We start from the raw sequence: 25700 nt of genomic DNA on the forward strand, positions 1-25700 counted from the left end.
AACAAGTGATCTGATTATGGCTATATTTAACGAACCGATCAAATGTCACAAAACTATAACATCCGTGTCATTAGTTTGGATACAATACAATTTGGTTTAGTGAAACCTATGGGTATATGGCATCCATGTTCTTTAGGTTTGTGCGCGTGCTAGCGTTATTAATTGGGATTTGCGCGGGCGCATCAAGACGTGACGGGATTTTCGGCATGTCGTGTTGACCGTAGTGTTGCGTTTTGCAGCGCGCGTGCGCGTCACAGTGCATGTGCCCTGCGGACCGGCTGCCAACCAGCGGACCGGCACCCACTAACCAAAGCCTCCTACGCTACCGGCTACCTGCCAACAAACCATCAACATTCTCGATCGACTACTGTTCGGTAGGCTGATGCATGCACGATACAATGCTACCAACCACACTCTTGATATATGCGCGGCCTCTACAACAGTAACTTTTCAGTTTTCCAGTTTTATCGATTTTTCCGAGACTACGGGGAAACGAACGAGATGTAGTACGTGATTAGTTCGTTATGGGCATGCGCATTCTGATAATCTACATCAGGTTATGTTCATAATTTGCTAATTATATGGTTATGTTTTTACATATTTGTTAATAAGTTATACACGATTGTGAACATTTGATGAAATTCAGAAAAAAAATTACAAATCACTAGTATTTTTCTGATACTTGGAGAAATTAAGACATTATAGCGAAACTGAGAGCTAAGTAGAGTTTATGAATAATATATTAATCCCACTAAGTACCTGTATATAATTCTGTTACAAAATTTATTCGGAAAATTAACTAAGACAATGTAAAATGTAGTTAGTTATCTAACATTATTTGGTAGGGAATGTTAAATTTGTATATATTAGGGTATTTTTTCCTAGTGGTTATTATAAATATAATGTGTAAACATGTATATTTGATAAGAATGTGTGTACTGACACTGTTGCAGATAATATTGTACATATATTCTATTAGATGAAAGATATTAAGTTACAAGGAAAGAATCCAAACATACAAGAACATTTTAGCATATAGGTGGTATAAACAAGCTAAATGCAAAGAAAATATATTAATAATATGTAGATATACATAATTGAGTATATCGACACTTCAATATCGAAATACATTATATTTCACATCAATTTTGTTGTATCTTTTTAGTTTTTATTAATGTTTTCCATAAATCAATTAAAAGCTTTTACTTACATTATTTTAAGTTATTTAGTAAAGAAAGAGGTTCAGTATAATAATTTTTTATTGATACAAGTTCGATTTTAATTTAAGTTTTTCAACTTACAATTCCATTAATTGAGATTCTGTTATTTCAATATTGAAATATAATACTATATTTGACATAAGTAATATTTTGTTTCTTTCGATTTTATTAGTGTTTTCAATATATCGGTAAAAACTTTTATTTATATTATTTTAAATTATTGAGGGAAAGAGGTTAAGTATAATAAGTATCGATAAAAATTCGATCTTAATTTGAGTTAAGTTTTTCAATTTTCAATTCCATTAATTTCCCTAAAATATTGATAATGGTAATCGTATTGTGATGAATTGTTTTTCAAAGACAGACAATATTATTATTAGTTAAATTTATTTCTAAATTTAATACGGGCATATCAATAATCAAATCGTTAAACATAACTAAAGTACATTGAAATGTTACTTATTTTAAGTGCGCATGTGCTCAACTAGCCAGTTATATATTATATCTTGTTTACTTCCCTCTAGTCAATTTTTCCGTCGTTTTGTTTTCTTTAGAACTTTTACATAGTGCCAAGTCTTACAGGCCCCTGGTTTCGTACTTTGAACGTCAAGAACAACCGAAGATACCGATTTTTATACCACTCAATTTAATCAAAAAACATTTTGAACTGAAAGTGTATACAAAATATTTCTAGACATTTGTTTGGTTATAAATATTTTGTTTTTTCCTGCTTCTTGATCAGCTTCAGAGTACGACATTTTGCGTGTTTTTATCATAATTTTTGTTCGCTTCTCATCATCAAATTTGCCATGGACTGTCGTCGCTTCTAGTTAATTGACGTGAATGATAGGCGCTGCGATTTTTTTTCCTTTCGTTCATTGCGCACGAATCACGCGATAGGCTCATTGTTTTTTAGTCGAAATTTTTTCTTTTTTGCGATCTTTTTACTAATTTTTCGTTATTTTTTATGTGTTCTTTTCAAGCTGCCAACCACGTTTTGTGCCAAAAATTCACACACTAACACAATACTAAGGTAGGTGAATATTTATTATTTTTTTTATCATTTTTTCTCTCTCGATTAGTACATTTGGTGTGTTTTTTTATATCACGACAGTTTAACTCGCATGGTGTTACTTCATAATTAATTGCAATGAGCATAGAATCGAATCGTTAGGGTGGGTCCAGTCGGTATGGTACAGTACGTTCAACAAAAATGTCCGCTTAGTGCTTAATTATCGTTGTTTTGGGAGATTTACTGGTGACGAATTTGTCGTACGAACTGTAGGAGACTGGATCCGCTATCGTTGAAAATATTCACCGAGCGTTCACCCCTTTTCCAGATGATCACACCGACAACGGCCGGGAGAACCTTAATCTAGCCGAGCTGGACCTGAAGAAGCTGAACCTGAGCGAGGAGGATCAACTGGCGCTGTCGTACCTGACCCCGGGCCTGTCCCGACGCATCGAGAAGCAGCTGCTGGCCCAGCTCACGCCCGCCGAGGTGAAGAAGCTGCGCAGGACGCTGAGCTCGAAGACGAGCGATGAGACGGAGAGACCTGAGGTGGAACGCAGGAGGTCAGCGGACAGGACGAGCTCCACGCTGCCCAGGAGGAACGCGGACGAGAGCGGTATAGGTGCCGGGCGGACGACGCCGAGATCCTTCCTGCCCAAGTGCTCCGCCGCCAAGGAGGAGTACCGGCCGTTCGAGTTCAGCGTGCGCTCGTCCAGTATCGGCGCCGAGCCCAAGGGCAACTTCAAATTCGCCTACGCGAGGCCGAAGGTGTCCCGCCCGATCAGTACCCGGGAACCCAGGATAGCGCGCGTCGATCTGCACGGTCCCGGGGCTACCGTCTCGGAGACGCCGTCCAGGTACGACCGGTACGTGTCCGGCGCCGTGTCACCCTCGACATTGGAACCGTCCAAGATCGAGAGGAAGCCAGCTGCCCAGACATCGCCCCGGCGTATATCCCGGTTCCTACGGCCGGACTTCTTCGAGCCCAAGGAGGAGAATGTCTACCTGAAGGAGAAGAAGGAACGAGAGCGGGAAACCCAGCAGGTGCTGAAGGAGATCCGAGATAAACGCAAGAGCAGGCTCCGGTCGAGGTCGCGAGGCGATGAGAGCCGACGCAGTAAGACGCCCTCCAAGGAACTGGAAGCGAAATCCCCTCCTCCCGCGAAGGACGTTCACGATTACGTCAACGTTTCGGTCGAAGTCCCGTCGGTCCCGACCAATCCGAGTAGAACAGAAGCGGAACTCTCACCCACGATACACGACTACGTCAATGTCAAAGCATCTGATCCTAATCCTCCGTCTCCCGCGAAGAAGGAATCGAGGCTGTCTCGTATCGCCCGGCCCAAGAGCTACCCGAACGACAACACGGAGAGGGCCAAGACGCCCGGCAAGGAGGAGATGTCGCCTCCCCCGGCTGAAAAACCCGAAACGAAGATCGGCCGGCTGAGGAAGGGTTTCGGCAAGAAGGACAAGCCGAGCAAGGAAGACAAAAACGAAGCGAACAAGACGATAAATGAGGAGGACAAGGCGCACAAGAACAAGCTGTTGCAGAGCATCGAGAAGAAGCTGGAGAAGTTCCGGTCGAACTCGGTGGCCGCGAAGGATCCGGACGAGGCCCGGGCCCTCCTCGACAAGAAGTCCGTGGTGGAGAGCGCCATCACGCGCCTGAGGGAGCAGAGCCTGCCCAGGCATCTGGAGTCGTGCACCGAGAGCGGTCTGATCAAGCGCGCCGTGTCGGTGGAGGACCTGGCCGTTGGGTCGAAGCCCCTTCAGGCCAGCAAGAAAAGCGTGACCAAAATACTGGGCCTGTTCAAGAAGTACGAGGAGCAGGACAAGAAGAAGGAGAAACCGGTCAAGAAGACTAAAAGTAAAGAGGAGAAGAAGACCAAGGAAAAGGGCGCGAAAGAAATAAATAAAATCGAAGCCGAGAACGCGGAGAAGAAAGAACGTCCCAAATCCCTCCTCTTGGATAAGATGAAGCACTTTCAGCAGAGTTATAACGGTAATAAGAACGACATCGTGCCGGATAATACTGAATCCTCGACCAAATCCAAGTCCAAACTGCCCGTGAACTCGTTCAGGCGCAGTCTGAACCTGGACAGTCTCCCTGAACCTCCGAAATCGAACAAAAACCCGACCGCCGACAGATCGGACAACCAGACCAAGCCGGACAGGAGGCACCTAAAGTTGGACTTAAACAGGGTACCCTCTAAACCAAACACGCCCCTAATTGTGGAGCCCGAGGTTCGTACCATCGACGATATGAAACAGGAGAATCGCCATTCGGTAACTACCGATGATAGTTCGACCATTTTATCGCCCACTGACGATTACCTGTCGTGTGACTCATGGTCCGCTTGCTCGGATTTCCATCATCTCACGGACCTGCATTCTCCACAATCTTACAACGGTCACGCATTATATTCGGGCGATGAAGGAGAGTCGGTTAGCGACCGCATCAGAAGGAAGAGCTTCTACACTAGATTCAACGAGAAAAAACGAACTCGGAAGCCGAGCCTCATCGGGACTTATAAAGATTTGGATTTGTACAAGGACTACAATAAGCCAGAGTATAATTCGCTGGACCGATACAGGAGTCCCAGCGTCAGTAGAAGGTAAACAACGTCATAACTAACCTTCCGTATACCAGGTGACTAAAATACCTGCCCTTTACTAGGTGGGATGCGGCATATTTTAGACGTAAAACATCATAAGATTTGCTTATACAGATTTGTTGGTCAATGTTATGTATCTAATATTATTTCTACATTGTAACAATCACATTTAAGTAAAAATCAGAGGTAATTAAACATTTTTTATCAGTTTTAATGACAAAATTACAAAATATATTAAACTTTTATATTCTTAAGGATAACATTTTTTACCTTATGCACTAAGTTTAAATTACTTTCGTAGTTCGTTTAATAAAACAGTGAACTCACGTCATCTAAATTGGTGACGCCAAAACGTTGCCGCATCAACTCTGAGTTTTAGTTCAGTTGGGCTTTGATATACAACAAAATTCTTATCTAAATAAAATGATTAAACAAATATACTGTTATCAGATATAATTTATTTTAACATTACAGTACATCTAATCTAAAACTACAATTAATTACACAGTTATAATAGTTTGTAGGTTAGGGTTGTATTTTATTATATTTAGATCGAACACTTTTCCATACCTCTCCATTTCTTCAGTGTGTCTGATCAAATTCATCCAAACCAAAGGTGCTATGACTAATAAAACCTAATCAATTGTTATTCCAACGTTTACCTTTTTATTGTATATTGCTCCCATTGTAAAATATCCATGTCTGATTAGAGACGAAATCTCTTCTGTCTGGCTTCGGCACTTTCAATCAGTGCGATATACGCTGTGATTTGAAATTTATCAAAACAAGCAAAGCGTTAAAGCAACGTTTGCCGGATTATAAACTGTAATCATAATTAATATTTTGAAGAATTTTGTAGACTCTTGACAACCTACAACTTTTGCATTCAGATGCAGGCAGGTTCGGTTACATGTTCAGACTTATCAGATAGCATTGTGTCGCTTTCTAAATAGTATAAAATGAAAAAGAAAATATTGTCTGACTTAGAAACAAATTTACAAATTGCGGCAGGCAATACATTAAACATCTTGATGACTTGAGTTCACTCTTATTTTGAATAGACTAATATCTCTTGTTACGGCCTGTTAGGACTGAGATGTGTCATATCCTACACGATAAAGTAAAGGTTGAATACAATTTAAGGCCCCGTATATTTTCAGGCCCAGCTTCAATTCCTACATCCCCGAGGTTAGTACCGGCGGAAGTTCGGCGTCATCTACCCCGAGAGAGTACAAGCCTTACACCAGGAGCGCTTCGGTCCTGAACGATTACGTCAACGTCCAGCCGCACAATCCCCTCGGCCACAACTATCAGAACGTACCCGGATCTCACCACCAGTCGTTGATCGGCATGTTGTGAACCGAGAGTCGTGGCGTCCGTATTTACCGGGGTGATTTTTTGCAGGTTCCTATCAAAACTTGCCGGGCTCGTATCAGACCTACAGCAGTCGAATCGCCAGACCGAGCAGCGTGACCAGAGGCCTCTATTCTGACTCTGACGCCCATTTGGATGATCTATTGACAAGTGCAACACCAAAAAGGTGAGTGAGTGAGGTCGTCGAGGATACAGTAAACGGAAGGTAATGCCGGTTTAAGACATGCGCATTTTCATTTATTTGAATAGTTTAAGGTAGGAATGCCAAAAAAATATAAAAATACCTATGCTCTCTTATCAAAATATATATTCTTTTTTCGTTGTTTGTTTGACTCCCCCACCTTGAGAGTACCTAGATGTTTTGTTTATTCGATTCAGGTCAACTCTTATTAGTAAATTTGATCTTTTAAAAGTATCGTCCTTCACTACTCTTGCAGCCTGCAAAATTCTATCTAATTTTTTATATTATTATAATACTTCACCTATAAAAGAAAAATTAAATTGTTACTAAAATAATGAATAAAAGTCTAATTTTTATCAGTTACTGCAATTTTTGCTACTATTTTTGATGTACGAACCCCAGTAATGAATTGACTACTGTACATTTACTACCCTAAAATGAATGAATAGTTAATTACAACAAAATGACTATAAAAGTTATAATTACTTTTAATATTGTTATTATCATATTAACTTAAACAATATTAATTAATGCAATTATTCTATATTATTATATAGATATATATTATAATATAGTAAATATTCTATATTATTTGTTTTCATTCGATTAAAGCATATTTTAAAATGGTGGATTATACACACTGTAGGTAAAAAGAGAGAGAGAGAGCAAATAGCCGATTGTGCGCATGCGCTAATTCGAACGTTCCCTTCTGTATATCGTATTCTAGGTCGTCGTCGAACCTGTCACGGTATAACTCTGACTTTTTTAGACACAGCCCGTATACCCATCGTTCAGCTTTAGACAGAGGATCGGTGTCACCGGCCAACGAGCAATACTACTCGGACAGACACGCCCATCTCATTCAATCGCCCACCACCTCCGAACCTATTTAACCAGAATCCTCAAACTGCCCCCATTTGTTACGGACTTTATCGTTTATTTGATTTGCGTTCTTTTTATTTTTGGTCTCTACATCAAGTGATACGCATCGAAAATCATAACTACATTTCGGTCCTCCTAGGACACGAAAAATTTTGTCGAAAAATCGTACTCGTTAGGGTTCATCTCGGTAAATTAAGGATTTCCCGCAATTTACGCTAGAATTCGTCTAGAACATGATACCGTGATGTTTGTGTGAGGCATGGTAGCCAGTCTCTGTAAATTTTTTATTTTATTCTTTGCTTATAGTTTTAAGAGAAATTTAGTGAAATATCAGTTTCAAAATACAAAGGGAGAAACGCGTCGAGAGAACGAAGTATTTATTTTTTAAAAGGTCGCTGGTGCTGCCAGTCGACGCCTTCTAGATTTAGTTGAATAGGTTTAATGCTCACGTAATATTTTTTCGCTATTTATTATTAGTATATCTTTTTTCTTTACTATTTATCATTATTTCTTTTCAGTAAGGATTAATTAATATACAAATTGCAGTTTTAACAGTTAACTAAACCCGTCTAGGTACATTTTTTTATATATATAACACTACTGTTATACTATTGACAATTATGCACCCCTTCTCTCTTAACATTGTTAATTTAACATTATCCTGTAATATAATTTTTGCGTTGGTTCATTAACGACATACGGACGTAAAAAAATGTATCTAGCAAAACGATTTCATTGTTGGTGCTTCCCAAAGAGTCTACATTTATTGTTGCAATACTACCGCGCATCCTACAAGAGCTATGTTTTTCATTCTCTCCGAGATCTTGTTGAGTTATATCTATTTATGACATATTTACACATTGACATTGTTATGGAGTATTTATTAGAAACAGTCGAAATCAAGTTCTTGAGTTTGCTGTGTGGACTTGTTATGTAAAGGATGTTAATGTTTGTGATTTTATAAAAAAATGTAATAAAGAATAATATCGGAATGTGGTAGTATTATTTACTAAATTAAACACCAGTATCTCTTTATTTGTTTTACTACATTTCTTTCTCTATATATTAATTAATCGGCTTAGCGAGAATTTTGCCTCCCATTTTTTGGAAAACGAATGAGGTTAAAGCTCATATTGAGGAAGAATTTTTAGACCTAAAATGTTTGTATAATATGCTCCAAAAATAAGTAAATTCCAATGAAACGAAATATACCCAAATCAAGCAACTAATAACCGTCAGATCGGTGACACAAAATATATAACCAAATATTTTAGGCTCTACTTTAATTGTACTTGGCTACAATTCTAATACAGTAGATTAATCTCCGTTTCTGTTGTACGTGTAAGTTGACTACGGGCGTGTAATTTTCCATTGTGACGTAAGTTTGGCAGCGCCGTACCGCAAAATGCAGCCAGAGCAATTTTAAACCAGTCCTTATTGAAATTGAAACAATTTTATGACGGAAAATAGGTGAGTTAAAACATGAGTGTCAGTGTTGTTTAAGAATTACTTGTGGTAATTCCCGTATTGTTGGAACTATTAAATGTTTATGGTAGTTATGATTTAACGATTAAGAAGTTTCGTCATATAAAGTTACATTTTATTTTATTTGTAGGATAATTTTATCGGACGGTATAAGACATGTGAAAATTTCATTTATATATTTTTATCTATATAAATAATTGGGTGGAGGCGCCTACATGCAATGTCCTCATGTATATATGGTTGTATAAGTCGATATCGAAGTAGTTTCCTGTAAATTATAATGAACGCTACGGCGCATGCTCGTCTTAAAACCATCCGGACAGAATGAAAATCCCGCCATCTGGATTCATTCATAATTCACATAATTTGTAAATTTTTAATTCCTCATTTGTTAGTGTCCTCATGCGGAACACAAGGGAAAGTAGAAAGCAGTATATTAACAAAACCCATAGAAGAATTATGGTGAAATTCCAGAATGTTACATAAAATGATAGCTAGAAATAAATAAATTTACTTAGGAAAAAATATGACTGCTACTGTTTTAAAGACTGAATAGTGGAATAAATAAGTAAAGAATGATGCAATTTTATTTAAAAATGTAAATAAAGAAATTATTATTTTATTAAAAAACTAAAGCTTGTTTTTTTTGTTAAATTTATTGTATTTCAATATATATTTTGGATCAAAAATATGTATAAACGATCGAAATTATATTGATACATAAATGAAGTAATGAAAATATGTAGATAAAATGAAACGAACTACATAACTTGCCTAGCTGGAACACATGGGAAAAACGGAAAAAACTCTGATTATTAACAGTAATTTGATAAGTATATTATAAATGATAAATATTAACCTTTTATCAATTATTTTAGTAATTTACTAGTTAAAAAAAACAGATATTCAGTTGTAAATGGTGACTGGTATAAAATAAAACATTTCCTCAAAATCAATATAATTTAATTTAAAAAGCATGTATAATTAAAGATCTAGGCCGTTATCTCGTTTCCCCAAGCATCTTTGTTAAGAGTGGTGAGGATTAGTGAGCTTTCCGAGATTTTAAACAGTAGATTCGCAATTTGCTCCCTAGAGAAATCCTGCAAAGGCAATAAAATAAACCAGATGTGGTGATTGATCCTTTTTAACTTTACCTTGTATAAGCAATGACTTTCCGCTGCTATGACATCAGCCAGCTGAACGCATTCTTGGTGGAGCTCACTTTCAGAAAGGACTGAATACAGTAATGTCGTGATTTCTGGGATGACCAACTTCCTCAAGTGTTGGGCATCTTTGGCACCGACTAGCCAACCTTCAGGAAACAACAGCACGTTATAAAGCAGTGCTTTTGCTGATTTTGAAAGATGTGACGTTGTTAGTTTCCACCTAAAAATGTATCTGTTAAGAAGATGATCTCAACGGATATTAAAAACTTTTGCCTCTCCAATTCAGCTTTATATTGAGACACTCTATGTTGATGAGCTACCTTCTCTGGAAATTGTGCACTTTCTGGCAGTTCTTCAGGTTCAATTGGTTTGCTCTTGGCCTGCTTGAACCACTCATTGAAAGCTTCGTATGCCTCCAAATAGGACTTGTAACTGAGATGTTCTTTTACTGTCTGAACTATTTTAGTATTTTTCTCTGGAAAAAACAAGTATAAGTTAAAAATAATTGTTAGCGAAATAATGATGTTATTTACCTCCATGTTCGTCTGACACTAGTTTCACAGAGTCATTTGGTAACTTGTCGAAAGCCAACTGGGCCGCATCCAACTTACCCAATGTCAAAAAGTTGAACATCAAGGCATTGGTTTGGGCCATGGCGTCGGCTCGTTGACTGTCATAAAACAGTAACCAGTCAATGGATGATATTTTGAAGGTATCTGTTTCGGTCAACTTTTGCTGCAAGTTCCCAACGTTATCCAGTTCTTCAGGGCGGCGTCTAATATTTTCCACCACCTGCCTGGCTACACTTAACACATCAAGGCCGCATTCTTCCGCGTATTCCAAAGCCACTTTCCGTTCATCATATTCAAGTATATATTCCAAATATTGAGCATATATTTGTATTTGGTTGCTGGGGCTCAATTTACTCACGTAGAAAGCTACCAGACGCGTTTCTTTCATATCCATAAGACGTTTTATGTAACTGAAAGAAAACCGGGTGGTTTTAAAGTTTACTTTTGAAGGCTAAAAACTTACGCCTCTAGAACTTTCTCAATGCTGTACTGTTTATTTCCATGGCCGATCTGGTCCAGGAACAGCACTAGATGAGCGGCAAACCGCAAGAAATGCACGGAAACATTCGCACCTTCCACCCATTCTTCAAGTTCCTTTAATAGAGAGGGAATTTCGTCCAAAATAATATATTTCTGGATGATATGTTCTGGTTCCTTGGATTGTTCCCGAACATTTCGGTTTTTAGATGACTCCATATTAGCAAAAACATCATTGAGAGACATTCTATAAACATAAAGTTTATGGATTTCTGCAAAGACTTACATAACATACTTACCGTTGGAGCCAGTATTCATCAGGTAAAGGTAAGTATTTATTGTTTTTCGTGCAACAGTCTCTAATTTCTGACTCTACCCTAATATCAACCATTGATTTCATGTAAGCCCATAAACAATCTTCCCAAGAGTTACAGACAGGTAGTACTGAATTGATATGCCCGCAAAACACACCCACTGATGCTCTCTCATAAAGACTTATCCAATCCTGCAATATTATCATGACTTTATTGTTAAGCTACTTGTTATATATTATATGTACCTGTTTACAAAATCTTAGTGCCATTATTTTCCAAATATCTCTGTTGCTGTTACCCTCAATATCTTTCAGTTCATTCACTTCCATGTCTTCATATCCATCATCAGTGTCAGTTGTTGTTTCTTTGATGTTTGGATCATGAAACAATCTCCATCCTTCAAAGATGGCTGCTTTCCAAGCATGACCGCACTGTCTAGCCAGCTAGAATGTTATCAAAAATAGCTGTCAACTTATATTGACATTATTATAATTAAACATACTTTTTCTGCTTCTTCCAGTTTCCCACACCTTATCTGTTCAAATATATATCTATTTAATCTCTGCTCATCATCTGCATCTAAATCATGAAGGCATTTTTTCTGATAGTGGGGAGCATCAGGATCCAGTTTATCTACAATTTGTCTTGAACTACCAAAAGCTATAGTATCTGAAGACTCTAACTGGTGTAATGTATTTTCCCAACCAACTGTAGAATCTGAAAAATGTAGGGTTTTATCTTCTTTTTCTGAAGCTTCAGCTTCCAACCTGAAAATGTGGAAAAAACTGGTGTTCTCGATAACAGGAAATAATAACACAAAAATTACCAATCTATGACAAGCTGACACTCTCTGACTAAGCTTTCCCTTTTAAACAGATTTTCAACACAGATCTTCTCTGATTTACCAAAATACTGTATAGGAATATCCTCATCCATGACATTCTGACTCATGAATCTGTCTTGGTATAATATGAATAATAATCTCCAAGTATCTCTTTCTTTTTCAAGCCAATTTTCTTCCTCGATATTATTTACAACTGCCTTAGAGTGAAGTCCTCTTATTACTTTCAGAGCATCTGAGCAACAACAGGCCAACTCTGATACGATTTCTAGTATATCTTTATTAGCTAAAAAATAAGAGACAATAAAGAATGCCTTGTTAATGAATGTAGTAATCTACCAGTATATCCTTGTAGAACTTCAAAAAATTCAGTGTATAAACTGTCAACTGTTGTTTTCCAAGGAGTCTCATTCTGTATCACTGAGCCAGTTAAGGTTTTATCTTGTTGGAGTAAATCAGTCATTGTTTCGTTGTACAGATATTGAGTGGTGTTGAGTCGTTGAAGTTCGTGGGGTGCTAAAGTTAGGCTCATATTCGTTAGTTCGTTGAGTGATTTTTGAGGCTTTTTGAATAAGCCCCGGCTGGGCGTAGATAGTGCATCTTCTAGCAGCCTTACTGAGCGATTTAGATCATTATCCATGTTGCTTTGGACAAAAGTAAAACTATTAGAAAATTAACGCATGTAAACAAACGAAAACCGCTAGTAACATAACCTCCCTTGGAATTTAAAATATTTATTTGACAGCCCTCTCTTTGAATTCATATTAGTTATTATGTGTCACAAGTAGTTCAAATACGTAAATTAATCTTGATCTTGACAAACCAATTCAAGTTTAAGTTATTTAGGGTTAATTAATAAAATTTTTTTGTGATAATTCAGTATTCGTTTGTTTAACACAACATAGGTTTACAATGAGGGCCTATATCATGGCAATATTATTAATTGTTGCTTGTTCACAAGCAGAAAAAGACAAGAAAATCGTCAGTGCCCGGATTGAAGTAAGCTAGTTATCCGCACCCTTTTAATGACTTCTTATATTATGCGCTCAATATACTTTTAGAGTTGCCCGGGCTGTTCTCTCAATCGACTTCCGGAAGTACGCGCTTTCATCTATGAGGATATCCCCAAATATGGTATCGAATGGAAAAGGATTCCAGGGAATCCACCAGAACTGTTATTTTTCAATGCCGCGGACGAGGAGATTGAACGGCACGAGCTGAGAAACTTGAACAGGAAATCCTGCAACCGTCTGTTGGAATCTAGAGGCTTTCAGATGAATGCTGATACTGAAAATGAACTGTAAAATCATGTAACATTGTAATATATTAAGTTATATCTTTTTGTAACATTGTCATTATTTTTTTCCTTTTGCAAAATAATTTTTACCTAGATGAAAATGCCAGTCATTCAAAATATAATTTTAGTTTAATTTAAAGAGGTTTCTGACAATTTGAAGTGCTCATCACTTTGAGTACACTACATAATTAGGATTGATATTTAATGATCTTCTGATATTTTAATGATATTAAAGGGACTTTGTTGATTAAGTTATTTAAATGTTTTCACAAAGATATATTTAATTGCATATATTTACATTTTATGTGTTAAAAGATTATATTGTATTGTATAAAATGTTTATTATTTTGTCAATATTACTAATTGCAAGTATACTTAGTAAAATCGCTAAATTGTGTGTGTATATGCAAAATATCAAACAATTGATAAGGGTGGATGTCGCCATGCTTATTTGTTTTTTATCGATAGGTATTAAAACTGACGCCACTACCATTTGTATAACGATGATTATATTAAACGCAATTATAGACAACTTCCATGACGACTAGTGAATATTGTGTTGCATACGTCTTCGTCAATTTTTAAATTAATTCTTATATTTTTATTCACAATATAGTTTTATTAGTTATTTTGTTTGTGAATAAATCAATTTATATTTATTGAGGATGATAAAGGAAGTTTGGGGGTGAAATTGGTTGACGTGAATGATAAAAATATCGCCAGAATTGGATGGTGACAAGAGTTCCGGGAATATTTATACTAGTAAACACCAGAATTTTAGAAATCGCATCAGATGCAGGAACCTACTCAGCAACGCTTCCTGTTTCGGTATTGCCAAAAAACCTAATCACACACGCGTTAGCTGGCAAATGTATTGCACAAAATCCAGACGGTTTATCGGAAACTATCCTTGACATACTTATCAAAAACATGCAAAACTTACATTAGATATTAGTTTCCTCTTCCTTTGTTTTGCTAATGCACCCACATTTTTTTTATAAAAATATCCGAGTAAAATAATCAATAATTACACACAGCGGGTTCGTACAGTCGAATTTGTGTATGGATATCAGAGCTACTAATTTAAGCTCTATGTCGTTCCGTATCAAACCTGTGAGTTTCCGGTATAAACTGGAACGTGTGGTATCTCAGCTAATGCAAAAAGTTCTTATGACAGTTACAACCGCAATTCGAACCTCGGACATATCGAAATATATATGGAAATTCAGCTTTCTTGTATTTCTTGTACGGAACTTCAAACATTCACATTGCAACTGACATTTGATTGTGACTTGTTTCATTTGATTGTTTGGCAAAAAAAGGAAATAAATGACAAGTTGTCAAATAATTTTATAATTGTCAATGTCACTGTCAATTTCATTCTAAAATTGTATTAAAAATTTGTATTATTTTCTAATATGATAATGTTTACCTAACTATAGCTAGTGCTTTATATATATATTTTATTAGATCCATATGTTGGATGCAACTAAACTATTTTTTTTCTTTTTATTATAATAATTGATAATGTAAATATTTAATAAAGGATATTCTGTGATATAACAAAAAAAATTTATTGTTACTGGAACGTTGCCAAATCATACTTATTTTCTTAAATATTAGCAAAAATTATAATTTTATTCATAAAATATATTTCTATATACCTCTCTATATACCTTTATATATATTTTATTAGATCCATATTTTGGATGTCACTAAACTATTTTTTTTCTTTTTATTATAATAATTGATAATGTAAATATTTAATAAAGGATATTCTGTGATATAACAAAAAAAAATTATTGTTATTGGAACGTTGCCAAATTATACTTATTTCCTTAAATATTAGCAAAAACTATAATTTTATTCATAAAATATATTTCTATATACCTCACTGGAGATATTGGTAGTATAATGTACATTGTCGAACTTGTATAAACAACAAAGGAATGAAATTTTTTGAAATGACCTTGTATCCTAATCACAACATTTGTGAGTTAGTTTGTGTATCTGTGCGATTACGATTGTATTATGAACTTTTAATGATGCGAGGGTGGGGGACAGAAAAACAAATGGCAAAGAAGATAAATTAATTAGCGTGTCCCGATCTCCAGCATATTCGATTCGGTTTGTACTGTTGGCGGTTACGACAATGGGGGTTCTTGGGACATGGACCCCGGCGCTAGCGGTTGTTCTTGTGATTTTGGTCAATAATGTCAAGTAAGATTCGTACCGATTTCTGAAGTGATGGTTTTAATGTTGTTTTCTTTTCCACAGACCGGAGGGTTACGTTCCCCAATTCTTGAAGACGAAGTATGGCGGTATTAATTTATCTGGAGGGTGAGTTTTGGCGATGAATAAATAATTTCATGTTATTAATAGACGATGATCATTTATTCTAAATCTACCAAACTAAACATGTCTTTTATGGATGTTTTACCGCTTTTTTGATTATAGTGTTGGAAGTTACGGAGGAGGTAGCGCCAAGATAAAAAGTAGCATCGAAACTGATGGATACGAAAATCCGTTCGGACATTCCATGAAGAAATTCGGCTCACTCAAAACGAAAACCAAGACCAAAACTAAAACCAAACTATTTTCCGGAGGTGAGAGTGTTATTTGACTACATCGAGAGGTTTTTGACGAACTATTTCTTTTGGTTAGGGTGTACGGGTAGCCCGCCATCGCCGATGAATTCAGCATTGAAATGTTCGTCTTTTGGTGGCTGTAGAGCTGAATGTATCCAAGACTACCAGTTTCCCAATGGAAAGACGATGCTGGCCATCACCTGCGTTGACGGAGAATGGAAAGCAGCCGATTTCGATGAGATTCCGTCCTGCCAACGTGAGTGGAAGGCTTCGAACAAGAAAAATCCTCATTAGACTATATCAAAATGATTCTATTTCAGCTGTTTGCTTGCCGGAATGCCAGAACAACGGCATCTGCGTCAGTCCGAACCAGTGCTCTTGCTCGGAAGACTTCTCGGGTCCGCAATGTCAGTTTGAGAATAAGCCGTGTTTGAATCATCCGAATTTGCCTCAAAATTCGAAGAGGTCCTGCCGATCAGAGTAAGTGATTGATTTTTTTTTGCTTTCCCTAAAACTAAATTAAACGTACCGTTGGAATTGTGAATGAGTTTTGAAAGATCTATATTCAAGTTATCATTGGGTATTTTCTTTAACGATAAGATGTAACCTTACAAGCTAACAAAAGAGCAGAACGTTTTATTTTGTCTGCTTAACGACACTGCACACGTCCTGTTGGAACCGCCAGGAAAGATCAAAATTCGAAAATGGACTGGTACTTGGATATCCCTAAAAGTAACATCTTAAAAATACGAAAATACTTCTTAAAAAATTATAAATGATAATTTTTCACAATGATGTCCTCAAACTATTAAGTGTTTACATGTATTTTGATCAGCGGTATCTATCTAACAGGTCAATTGAACAGTCCCCGTCCTACCATAGTAAAACACATTTTTTTGGCACAATTGGTTTTTTATTCAACATAATTCCCTTCAAGGGCGATACACTGATTTTAACGACCCTCCAACTTTTCGATACCATTTTTGTAGTACGATTTGTCCTTTACTTCAAAATAGGCCTCAGTTTCGACAATTGCCTCTTCATTCGACAAAAATTTATTCTCAGCGAGCATTCTTTTGAAATTTCTTCTGGAAAATACGGTGGATGAGGAAGTAATTCGAAGCCCAATTCATGGATTTTTGACTTTCACATTCACTGACTTGCGACACGGTGCATTGTCTTGGTGAAGCAGTACTTTTTTTTTCTTCAAATGTGGTCGTTTTTCGGTGATTTCGCCCTTCAAACGGTCCAATAACGCTATGTAATAGTCGCTGTTGATGGTCCTTCCATTTCCAAGGTAGTCAATGAAAATTAGTCCATGCGCATCTCAAAATACAGACGCCATAACCTTACCAGCCGAGTGTTTTTCGTTTGCACACAAAAGCGTTTTTCCACGCTTTTGTGTGCAGTCCACTCGGACGACTGTCGATTGGACTTGAGTGAAATGATGGAGCCACGTTTCATCCATTGTCATATATCGACGCAAAAATTCAGGTTTATTACGCTTGATCATCTTCAAACATTGCTCCGAATCATCCATTTGTAGTTGTTTTTGGTCAAAAGCTCACTTTGCACTTTACACAGAGCTTTCTCATACCCGAATATTCGTAAATTATATGATGTATCCGTTCAGTTGATATTATATATTCAGATAGAGTGTCTGCTATTTCATTCAATTTCAATTTACGGCCATTCAAAATCATTTTGTGGGTTTTTTAAATGTTTTCGTCGGTAACAACCTCTTTTGGGCGTCCACTGCGTTCACCGTCTTCGGTGCTCATTTCATCATGTCTAAACTTAGCACTTATAGCTTCACTCAAAATGCTATAATTCACAAACTAATGATCCGATAGCTGTCAAATTTATACACGCATCTTTTGAGAGTTAGGACTAACTAAAATGCATATGGACTTAATTCTAGTAGCGCCATCTATGTGTCAGGTCGAGAACTTTTCAATTGACCTCTTATATAAACAACGGTTAAATTCGATGATTCTCCATTTGGTATTATTGAACTATTCAGCGTATACAGGCACTAATCATGGAACATTCATATTTTTGTGAATTGTATGTGTGGACATTCATTACTTTCGTTGTTTAGTTTGAAGAAATATTCTGTCCATCAGACACTTTTAGAAAGTTATGATGATGTTGCTGCATCCAATCCAAATTGCCAGTTTTACTTTTAACGATTTAAAAGTGGCCATTCTCATGCCAATGACAAATAATGGCCTGGATGACCAAAAGAGTTCGGAAACAATGAATTGCAGGACTTGTTTGAAGAAAATCCGATTTAAACTCTCAAATACGTTTTGGACAGCATAGCAGTTGATGAGTCAACTGTTTCCAGCTTTTACGTGCGATGGGAAAGATCCGATCCGAGAAGTGACCAAAAGAAGAGAGAATGGCTACTAAAGGATTTCAATCTCATTGCTTAAAACTTATGATAATGCTGCTCTGTCATATCCATATGGTTGGCTGGTTTCAACGATTTGTATGGGCGAATGCGAATGCGAATGGGCAAAAAAGTTCGAAGGCACTGAATTGCCAGATTCATTGGACGAAAATCCAACTCGAACTCTTAAAGACATTTCAGACAGCTTATTAGTGAATAGAGCAAAAGGAGAGAAAATGGCTACCACATGAACTGACCGAAAACACCATTTCGAACTGTTTGAGCGTTGCGGTTTCATTGCTTTTCTGCCAAAAAAAAAGAGTTTTCTGTGGCATATTATGACTAGGGATGGGAAGTCGATCAATTACGACAATCCAAGTGACAAAATCTTAAGTTAGTCATTCACATCAACTCTGAAGCGGAATATTCATAAGCATAAAGTATTGCTGTGCATATGGAAAATAAATAAACAACGAATGGACCATAGAAACGAAGTGAGCCAATCAGATTTCGTCGCGGCTTATAGCGTACCGATTAAAGCAAGTAATAAGTTAAAAGTAGCGTCATCTAGATGTTGGACGTCGCGAAAAATTTCCTCAAAATTTCCTATAATGTTAAATCTCTATTTCTCCATGGTGCTAAATCACTATCGTTCTATCGACACAGTATCTTCACCCCATCTTACCAGAATTCTAGTGAAATGCCTAGATGCAATGAGAAAAATGATAATAGTACATGCAAGTACCTACATAATAAAAAAATAACAATTTTTGAATATGATTTTGATGGAATCACATATTCACTACCGGCCTTTTACATTTTTCAGTCAATGTACCATTGAGTGCATGCCACATTACCAATTTCCTGATGGCTCTACCATTACTACCATGGTATGTAAAGACGGACTGTGGGTACCGTCAAAAAGTCAATGGGCCACGATACCTGACTGTAAAGGTGGGTAACACATCGCTCAGTACTTTACTGTGAATTGGTACTTAACCAAGTTAAATTTCGTCAGCTACCTGTACACCACCTTGCCAGAACGGGGGCAACTGCTTGTCTTTCAACTTCTGTCAGTGTCCTCAGGAGTTCAGAGGTCCCCAATGCCAATACAGTGAGCATAAATACGCCATAAAGCCTCAACTCGTTATTAACTCGAACCTACTTCCAGGTACCAAAGTATGTAATCCCAAACAGTTGCAGTTCAACGGCGGTTACAACTGCTCCGGGGACATGCTGGCGTTCAGTTGCAGCCTCTCTTGTCCCGAGGGAATCGAGTTCGAGTCCCCGCCAGAGCCGGCCTACACTTGCCTGTACTCCGAAGGAAAGTTCCAGCCCAGTCCCATACCCCAGTGCTTATTCCGTACGTAGACATAGCTTCGCTCACCAATACCGTGATAATGATCGTTCTTTTAAAGCTCCCGGATTCGAAGTCGTGTCGCAGGGATCGCAGTCCAACGAGTTCGATACCAGCGACCCGTTCATGCAGGAACTGTTCCCGAAACGCGAACAATTTCCCACCAAACCGACTTACGGTGAGGAGGAAGAGGAAATCTTTGAGACCCACAGAACCAAGAAGATCAAACACTTGCAGGATTATGTAAGCTTTTTTATTATTATTACTCTTGATGGTTCAACAGTCTGTCCATTGGGCAATAAGCATTTCTTATGATTAAATTATATATACAACAGGTCAATTGAAAAGTCCCCGGCCTACTATAGTAAAACACATTTTCTTGGCAAAATTAGTTTTTTTTATTCAACATGATTCCCTTCAAGGGTGATACATTGATTATAGCGACCCTAAAACTTTTCTATACCATTTTTGTATTACGATTTGCCCTTTGCTTTAAAATATGCCCCAGTTTCGGCGATCACTTCTTCATTCGACGAAAATTTTTTCCCAGCGCGCATTTTTTTGAAATCTGAGAACAAGAAATAGTCTCTGGGGACCACATCTGGAGAATACGGTGGATGAGGAAGCAATTCGATGCCCAATTCATGGATTTTTGCCATCGTTTTCACTGACTTGTGACACGGTGTATTGTATTGGTGAAGCATCACTTTCTTTTTCTTCTACTATGTAATAGTCGCTGTTGACGGTCCTTTCTGTTTCAAGGTAGTCAATGAAAATTATTCCATGCGCATCCCAAAATACAGACGCCATAACCTTGCCAGCCGACTGTTGCATTTTCCCATGCTTTGGAGCGGGTTCATTATGTGCAGTCCACTCGAATGACTGTCGATTGGACTTTGGAGCCATGTTTCATCCATTGTCACATATCAACGCAAAAACTCGGGTTTAATGCGCTTCATGATCTTCAAACACTGCTCCGAATCATTATCTCATCGTTGTTTTTGGTCAAAAGTGAGCTCGCGCGGCACCCACTTTGCAAAGAGCTTTTTCATACCCAAATATTCGTGAATGATATGATGTATAAGTTCAGTTGTTATCTTTAGAGTATGTACTATTTCATTCAATTTCAATTTACGGTCATTCAAAATCATTTTGTGGATTTTTTAAATGTTTTCGTCGGTAACAAACTCTTTTGGGCGTCCATTACGTTCACTCTCACGTTTAAACTTAGCATATCAATCCTTGATTGTAGATTTTCCTGGAGCAGTGTCCGAAAACTCGACATCAAGTCAAATTTTTGCTTCAACTCCATTTTTTCACTTCAAAAGCAATATTTTATCAACGCGTGAAATTCCTTTCTGTCCATTTTTTCACACTAACAAGAGTTGCTTCACTCAAAATGCTATAATTAACAAACTAATGGTCCGACAGCTGTCAAATTTATACACGCATCTTTTGAGGGTTGGGGATAACTAAAAATCGTATGGATTTGATTCTAGTAGCGCCATTTATGTGTCAGACCGAGGACTTTTCAATTGACATTATAAAAGTTTTTGTCAGCAATAAAAACACTTGAATATGCAGAAGAAAATTATAGCATTAGAATTGGTAGAATTTAAAAGCTTTAGGGAAGTTTGACTATGGAGATATTAATGATAATGGTTTATGTCCATTGATAGTCTGTGCTGAGTCTTCAAGCATTCTTCATGATATACAGAATTTGGATAAAATAATATGAATATCTGACATGATACAATAAGGCATTGAGGAATATCTTCTCCTTATCCTTATCCAAGGAATGAAATAATATCATTCCTGTACCAAAACATTCGCCAATTGCTCCAATGTTGTTGGAAATAGAAATCTACTCATCACTCACTGCTCTAAAACTCCCCATAAGAGTTCAATTATGCTGAGGTCTAGCCAAAAAGGAATAGGGTTCATAGCTATAGACATCCTAAATATTAATTAACTACACCTAATTATTTATGGAAATGTCAGTAATTTAATATTACCATTGGCAGAAATTACCACAAAAACCTATCAACGAAACCAATTACGAGATAGGACCGACTTATTCGTACAAAAAATTCCAAAATCAGGTCATAGACCTCATTCCCAAACCTGGATCTTGCTTCAGCTGGGCTGGAAGTCATTTCAAAACATTCGACGGCAAAGTTTACAGGTATACTACGGACGATCTCCTCAAAAACTCACATATTTAATCGTTTACCTATTCGTTCTAGCTTTGACTCAAAGTGTTCCCACATCTTCTTGAAAGACGCCATAGATAATACCTTCAGCATCATCATCCAGAACCATCCGGAGTGTTACAAGGGACCCGAGTCCAAGGGATGTTACAAGTTCATCAAGATCTACTATCAGGACAAAGAGTTCTATCTCAAAAGATCAGGTATTATTTTATTAGATCCAATTTTATGTCATTTGGAAGCAATAATTATTTTTGATGATTTTAGTTTCCGAAAAAAAAACATACATAACGCGTTCTGTCTTGTTTTTAGATGAGGGCCATCCTATTTTTGCTTCACCCAAGAAGACGCTACCAATCCCGGGACAATTACCGGGTATACGGGTGACCATGGCCGCCAACTACATCGTCCTGTCACTGGACACGGTGGGCGTCACTTTAAAATGGGACGGACAACAGTTGGTCCACGCAGAAGTCAAGGAAAGCATGTGGAACAGAACCGAGGGTCTCTGTGGCAAGATGGACGGTGACAACGTTAACGATCTGGAAACCAAGGAAGGACGTCTGGCCAAATCTGTCATCACTATGGCCTCCAGTTGGAAGGTGGACGATTTGGACGGTATGTATTGATGATCTTCAACACGTACAGCATTGCTCAAAACTGCGTCGACTTCCTTCAGAGCCTTGTAATGACTCGCCCGTGGAAGAACACACTTGCAACGTAAATGATTTCACTGGAGAATTGGGTAGAGCTGCCACCAAATTCTGCGCTAAGATCCTGGCCGATCCTCGATTCGCAGCCTGTTCGGAGGTATGACTCGCATTTGTTTATTGTTTGGTTTTTTGGATGTTCGCATATTCTTGTGCAGGTCGTGGACATAACATCGTTGCTGGAATCCTGTCGATGGGATTTCTGTAACTGTCCCAACCAGAAGGATCCCTCGATTTGTACCTGCGAGACTTTGGAAGTGTATGTGAGGGATTGTACCCATAAAGGTGTCCAAGGACTGTCTCAATGGAGAGATGATAAGACGTGTCGTAAGTCCACCTGTCCTGAATTATTAAACTATAAACTGATGGGCCCTCTTTTTTCTAGCCATGAAATGTACTGGTGGTAAAGTATACATGCATTGCGGGCCGAAGAAAGGACAGGAAATGTGTGGAGCGGCTTCAGTCCTGCCTGAAGTTGGAGACACCTGCATTGAAGGATGCTACTGTCCAGAAGGTATGGTAAAAGTTGTCTAACAGCAAATAGCAAAAGGATTATGGTTATTTTGTTGATTTAGGAACGGTCTTATACGAGAACAAATGTATATCCAGAAGTCAGTGCCCGTGTAAACTAAGAGGAAAGAGTTACCCACCTGGACACTCCATACCCAAGGACTGCAACACGTGTACTTGTAACAACGGAGAATGGAAGTGTACTCAGGTATCCTGCGGAGCCCGTTGCGCAGCTGTCGGCGATCCCCATTACATCACTTTCGACGGAAAACGATTCGATTTTATGGGACAGTGTTCTTACTACCTGGTGAAGACCGACAACTTCAGCATCGAGGCTGAGAACGTGGCCTGCGCGGGCGCCATATCGGAAGCTATGAATTTCCCAGTGAGCGTGTCATCTGGTAAGTTTTCCGTCAACAGTTTTGATCGAAATTAATTTTAATTTCCTGCATTATTTCTTAAATTCATACTTAACCTCGTGTATTCGTAAGTACTTTAATCTAGGTATAATATTTTTTCTTATTTTCATTTCATATTATTTGTTCTTGTTTTCCTTATTTCATATTATTATGAAGATTTGATCAAAGATTTTCATTATCTCTGCTGCTATAGAGATATGTCTGCTGCTAGAAGAGCACGCTTAACTCAAATAATTTGCGAAAATGTTAAGAAGTTAACGTAATACGACCATATTTAACATTATTAAATTTATTAAAAACCTTTGGAGACAGCCTCAGGGTATTGGCGTTGGTAGTAAGGTGTTGAGTCATCATTTGCTCTTAAAACAACAGCAATTCTTCGCAGAATAGATTCATAGAGTATATTCCATGATGTCTATTCGTAACTCTGATGATATCTTGATGACATGATGTGAAAATATTGATAGACATTTAAAATTAAGTACCAACATTCACTAAATATTTAAAATTAAGTACCAATTTTAAAGGTTTATTATAAAACTAGCGACCCGCCCCGGCTTCGCACGGGTGCAATGCTGATACTAAATTAAATACACTACAGAAAAAATATGAACGTTGTATATAAAAACATAGCGGCCCGCTCCGACTTTGCACGGGCATAAAATATATATGCCTATGTCACTCAATGAAAACATGATTAAAATCGATCCAGTATTTTTGGTTCATTCATTACTGCCCTTGGCCTGCACGCATTAAATTTGGAGTAAAACAATTCCTCTTCCCCTATACTTACTATGAAGATTTCCTGCTATCTTTGGAATATCTAAATTCGTACAATTTTTATTACATTACACATTTTTAAACGCAAATTTTAAATTTGTAATATCTCCGAAAGTATTTGTTTAATTTACATGCTGTAAGGAACCATATTGATCTATATTAATTGCACACTGTATTTAAGGTACTTAATTCGATAAGGATTAATGCCGTATTGCTTAAAATAGCTTCGTAAATAAGCCATTTTCTCACGTAAAAAGTAAACAATAAAAATGGTTAATGTGGGTTATCCCTAAAAGATAAACATATACCATCGGGGACTTTTTTGTAGACCTTTTTATGGTGTACAATACTGTAGTACATTAATTTGATCTAACTCGTAGGGTTAGGCAGCGTTTTTGCTAATTGCTAAATAAGCCTAAAAAAATAGGTTAATTTACGACATCACGTTAGAAACCTCTAAAATTAGCAATGTTGCCTTAGTATATTATGCATGTATTATACATATAAACCTTCCTCTTGAATCACTCTATCTATTGAAAAAACCGCATCAAAATCCGTTGCGTAGTTTTAAAGATTTAAGCGCACATAGGGATATAGGGACAGAAAAGGCGACTTTGTTTTATACTATGTAGTGATATATTTAATTTATTTTGAAAAAAATATCGGCTAAAAACATATCGGCCGAAAATATCGATATTTTTTCAGCATTCCTATTCTAATGCTCGCATTATCATCATGGGTGGTAGTGTTCGGTAGCAATATATTGGTCATGGTAAGGACATTGAGAGGACCAGCTGAATACCATGATATTGTCATTCAAATCATAACGAAAGCTCCCTCACTCTGGATTATAGGAAGCAGGCAAAGAACAGCTTCTGCTTCAATTTATTTTCCCATGACCCATCATCAAAAATATTCCTTCTTATTATCTTATTATTGACGCATATTTTATGCATAAAATATATGCAGCGCCACCCGCCCATCCCTCTACTTTCTCCGTCAGTACCATCTGCAAAGCATTGCATCTTCAAAATTACTACACCATAGAGTAAATCGTAATTAATAAAATTCCTGCATATGATCTTGTGATTGAAGTTCCATCTGACCTTGTCAATTTTTCCTCAGTGACAAGAATTTCTTTATAATGATAACATTTAACTTTAACGTCATCGTTTCTTGCTTTCTATAGAGTGTCTTGAACCCTTTCTAAACTTTGACCTGTAGATCATCTCCTCTCGGAATTCAACTTTGGGATATTTTCTTTAATCCGTTGCTGAACTCCTGAATGCCTTTCT

The 25700-nt window shown here is 37.3% G+C and overlaps 4 protein-coding genes and 1 long non-coding RNA gene across 11 annotated transcripts in view; 4 read left to right on the forward strand and 1 right to left on the reverse strand.

Annotated features, from left to right (window-relative positions):
* The window catches only part of Nuak1 (Nuak family kinase 1), a 21127-nt gene extending 12851 nt beyond the window's left edge, over positions 1 to 8276 (forward strand). For all 6 annotated transcript variants that reach the window (XM_076409590.1, XM_076409591.1, XM_076409586.1 and 3 more), the window contains 4 exons: positions 2561 to 4847; positions 6008 to 6195; positions 6252 to 6387; positions 7172 to 8276. In XM_076409590.1, the coding sequence (XP_076265705.1) occupies positions 2561 to 4847; positions 6008 to 6195; positions 6252 to 6387; positions 7172 to 7295 (2735 nt within the window). In that variant the 3' untranslated portion in view covers positions 7296 to 8276. The remainder of the gene's footprint in view (positions 1 to 2560; positions 4848 to 6007; positions 6196 to 6251; positions 6388 to 7171) is intronic.
* Positions 783 to 1504, forward strand: LOC143199651 (uncharacterized). Its single transcript, XR_013006517.1, has 3 exons — positions 783 to 904; positions 1088 to 1176; positions 1460 to 1504. It is a non-coding gene; the product is annotated as an uncharacterized LOC143199651 (long non-coding RNA).
* A 1441-nt stretch (positions 8277 to 9717) lies between the features above and the next one.
* On the reverse strand, positions 9718 to 14693 carry Nup107 (nuclear pore complex protein Nup107). Of its 2 annotated transcripts, XM_076409599.1 has the most exons (11): positions 14380 to 14693; positions 12479 to 12783; positions 12125 to 12425; positions 11801 to 12065; positions 11544 to 11741; positions 11284 to 11489; positions 10971 to 11231; positions 10469 to 10917; positions 10209 to 10410; positions 9924 to 10155; positions 9718 to 9869 (listed from the first exon to the last, which is right to left on the reverse strand). In XM_076409599.1, the coding sequence occupies exons 2-11, from the start codon at positions 12777 to 12779 to the stop codon at positions 9762 to 9764; spliced, it is 2523 nt and encodes an 840-aa protein (XP_076265714.1). In that variant the 5' UTR covers positions 12780 to 12783; positions 14380 to 14693; the 3' UTR covers positions 9718 to 9761. The 2 variants fall into 2 exon arrangements, with proteins under 2 accessions (XP_076265714.1, XP_076265713.1); XM_076409598.1 differs by lacking the exon at positions 14380 to 14693 and having other exon boundaries at positions 12479 to 12919.
* LOC143199650 (selenoprotein M) lies at positions 12926 to 13486 on the forward strand. The gene is made up of 2 exons (XM_076409610.1): positions 12926 to 13138; positions 13201 to 13486. The coding sequence occupies exons 1-2, from the start codon at positions 13052 to 13054 to the stop codon at positions 13441 to 13443; spliced, it is 330 nt and encodes a 109-aa protein (XP_076265725.1). The 5' UTR covers positions 12926 to 13051; the 3' UTR covers positions 13444 to 13486.
* Positions 14694 to 15542: 849 nt separating the features above from the next.
* Positions 15543 to 25700, forward strand: part of Hml (Hemolectin) — a 35313-nt gene continuing 25155 nt past the window's right edge. The window contains exons 1-16 of the mRNA XM_076409611.1: positions 15543 to 15656; positions 15714 to 15776; positions 15894 to 16042; positions 16101 to 16280; positions 16345 to 16504; positions 19246 to 19373; positions 19438 to 19533; positions 19591 to 19782; positions 19838 to 20019; positions 21801 to 21961; positions 22023 to 22189; positions 22299 to 22604; positions 22666 to 22796; positions 22855 to 23023; positions 23082 to 23210; positions 23272 to 23607. Coding sequence (XP_076265726.1) covers positions 15589 to 15656; positions 15714 to 15776; positions 15894 to 16042; positions 16101 to 16280; positions 16345 to 16504; positions 19246 to 19373; positions 19438 to 19533; positions 19591 to 19782; positions 19838 to 20019; positions 21801 to 21961; positions 22023 to 22189; positions 22299 to 22604; positions 22666 to 22796; positions 22855 to 23023; positions 23082 to 23210; positions 23272 to 23607 — 2617 coding nt within the window. The 5' untranslated portion in view covers positions 15543 to 15588. The remainder of the gene's footprint in view (positions 15657 to 15713; positions 15777 to 15893; positions 16043 to 16100; positions 16281 to 16344; positions 16505 to 19245; positions 19374 to 19437; positions 19534 to 19590; positions 19783 to 19837; positions 20020 to 21800; positions 21962 to 22022; positions 22190 to 22298; positions 22605 to 22665; positions 22797 to 22854; positions 23024 to 23081; positions 23211 to 23271; positions 23608 to 25700) is intronic.

The sequence above is a fragment of the Rhynchophorus ferrugineus genome, unplaced genomic scaffold (assembly GCF_030347505.1).
Source record: "Rhynchophorus ferrugineus isolate W39M unplaced genomic scaffold, kcgeb_rfMv2 rfM7, whole genome shotgun sequence".
In the NCBI taxonomy this organism is placed as follows: Eukaryota; Metazoa; Arthropoda; class Insecta; order Coleoptera; family Curculionidae; genus Rhynchophorus; species Rhynchophorus ferrugineus.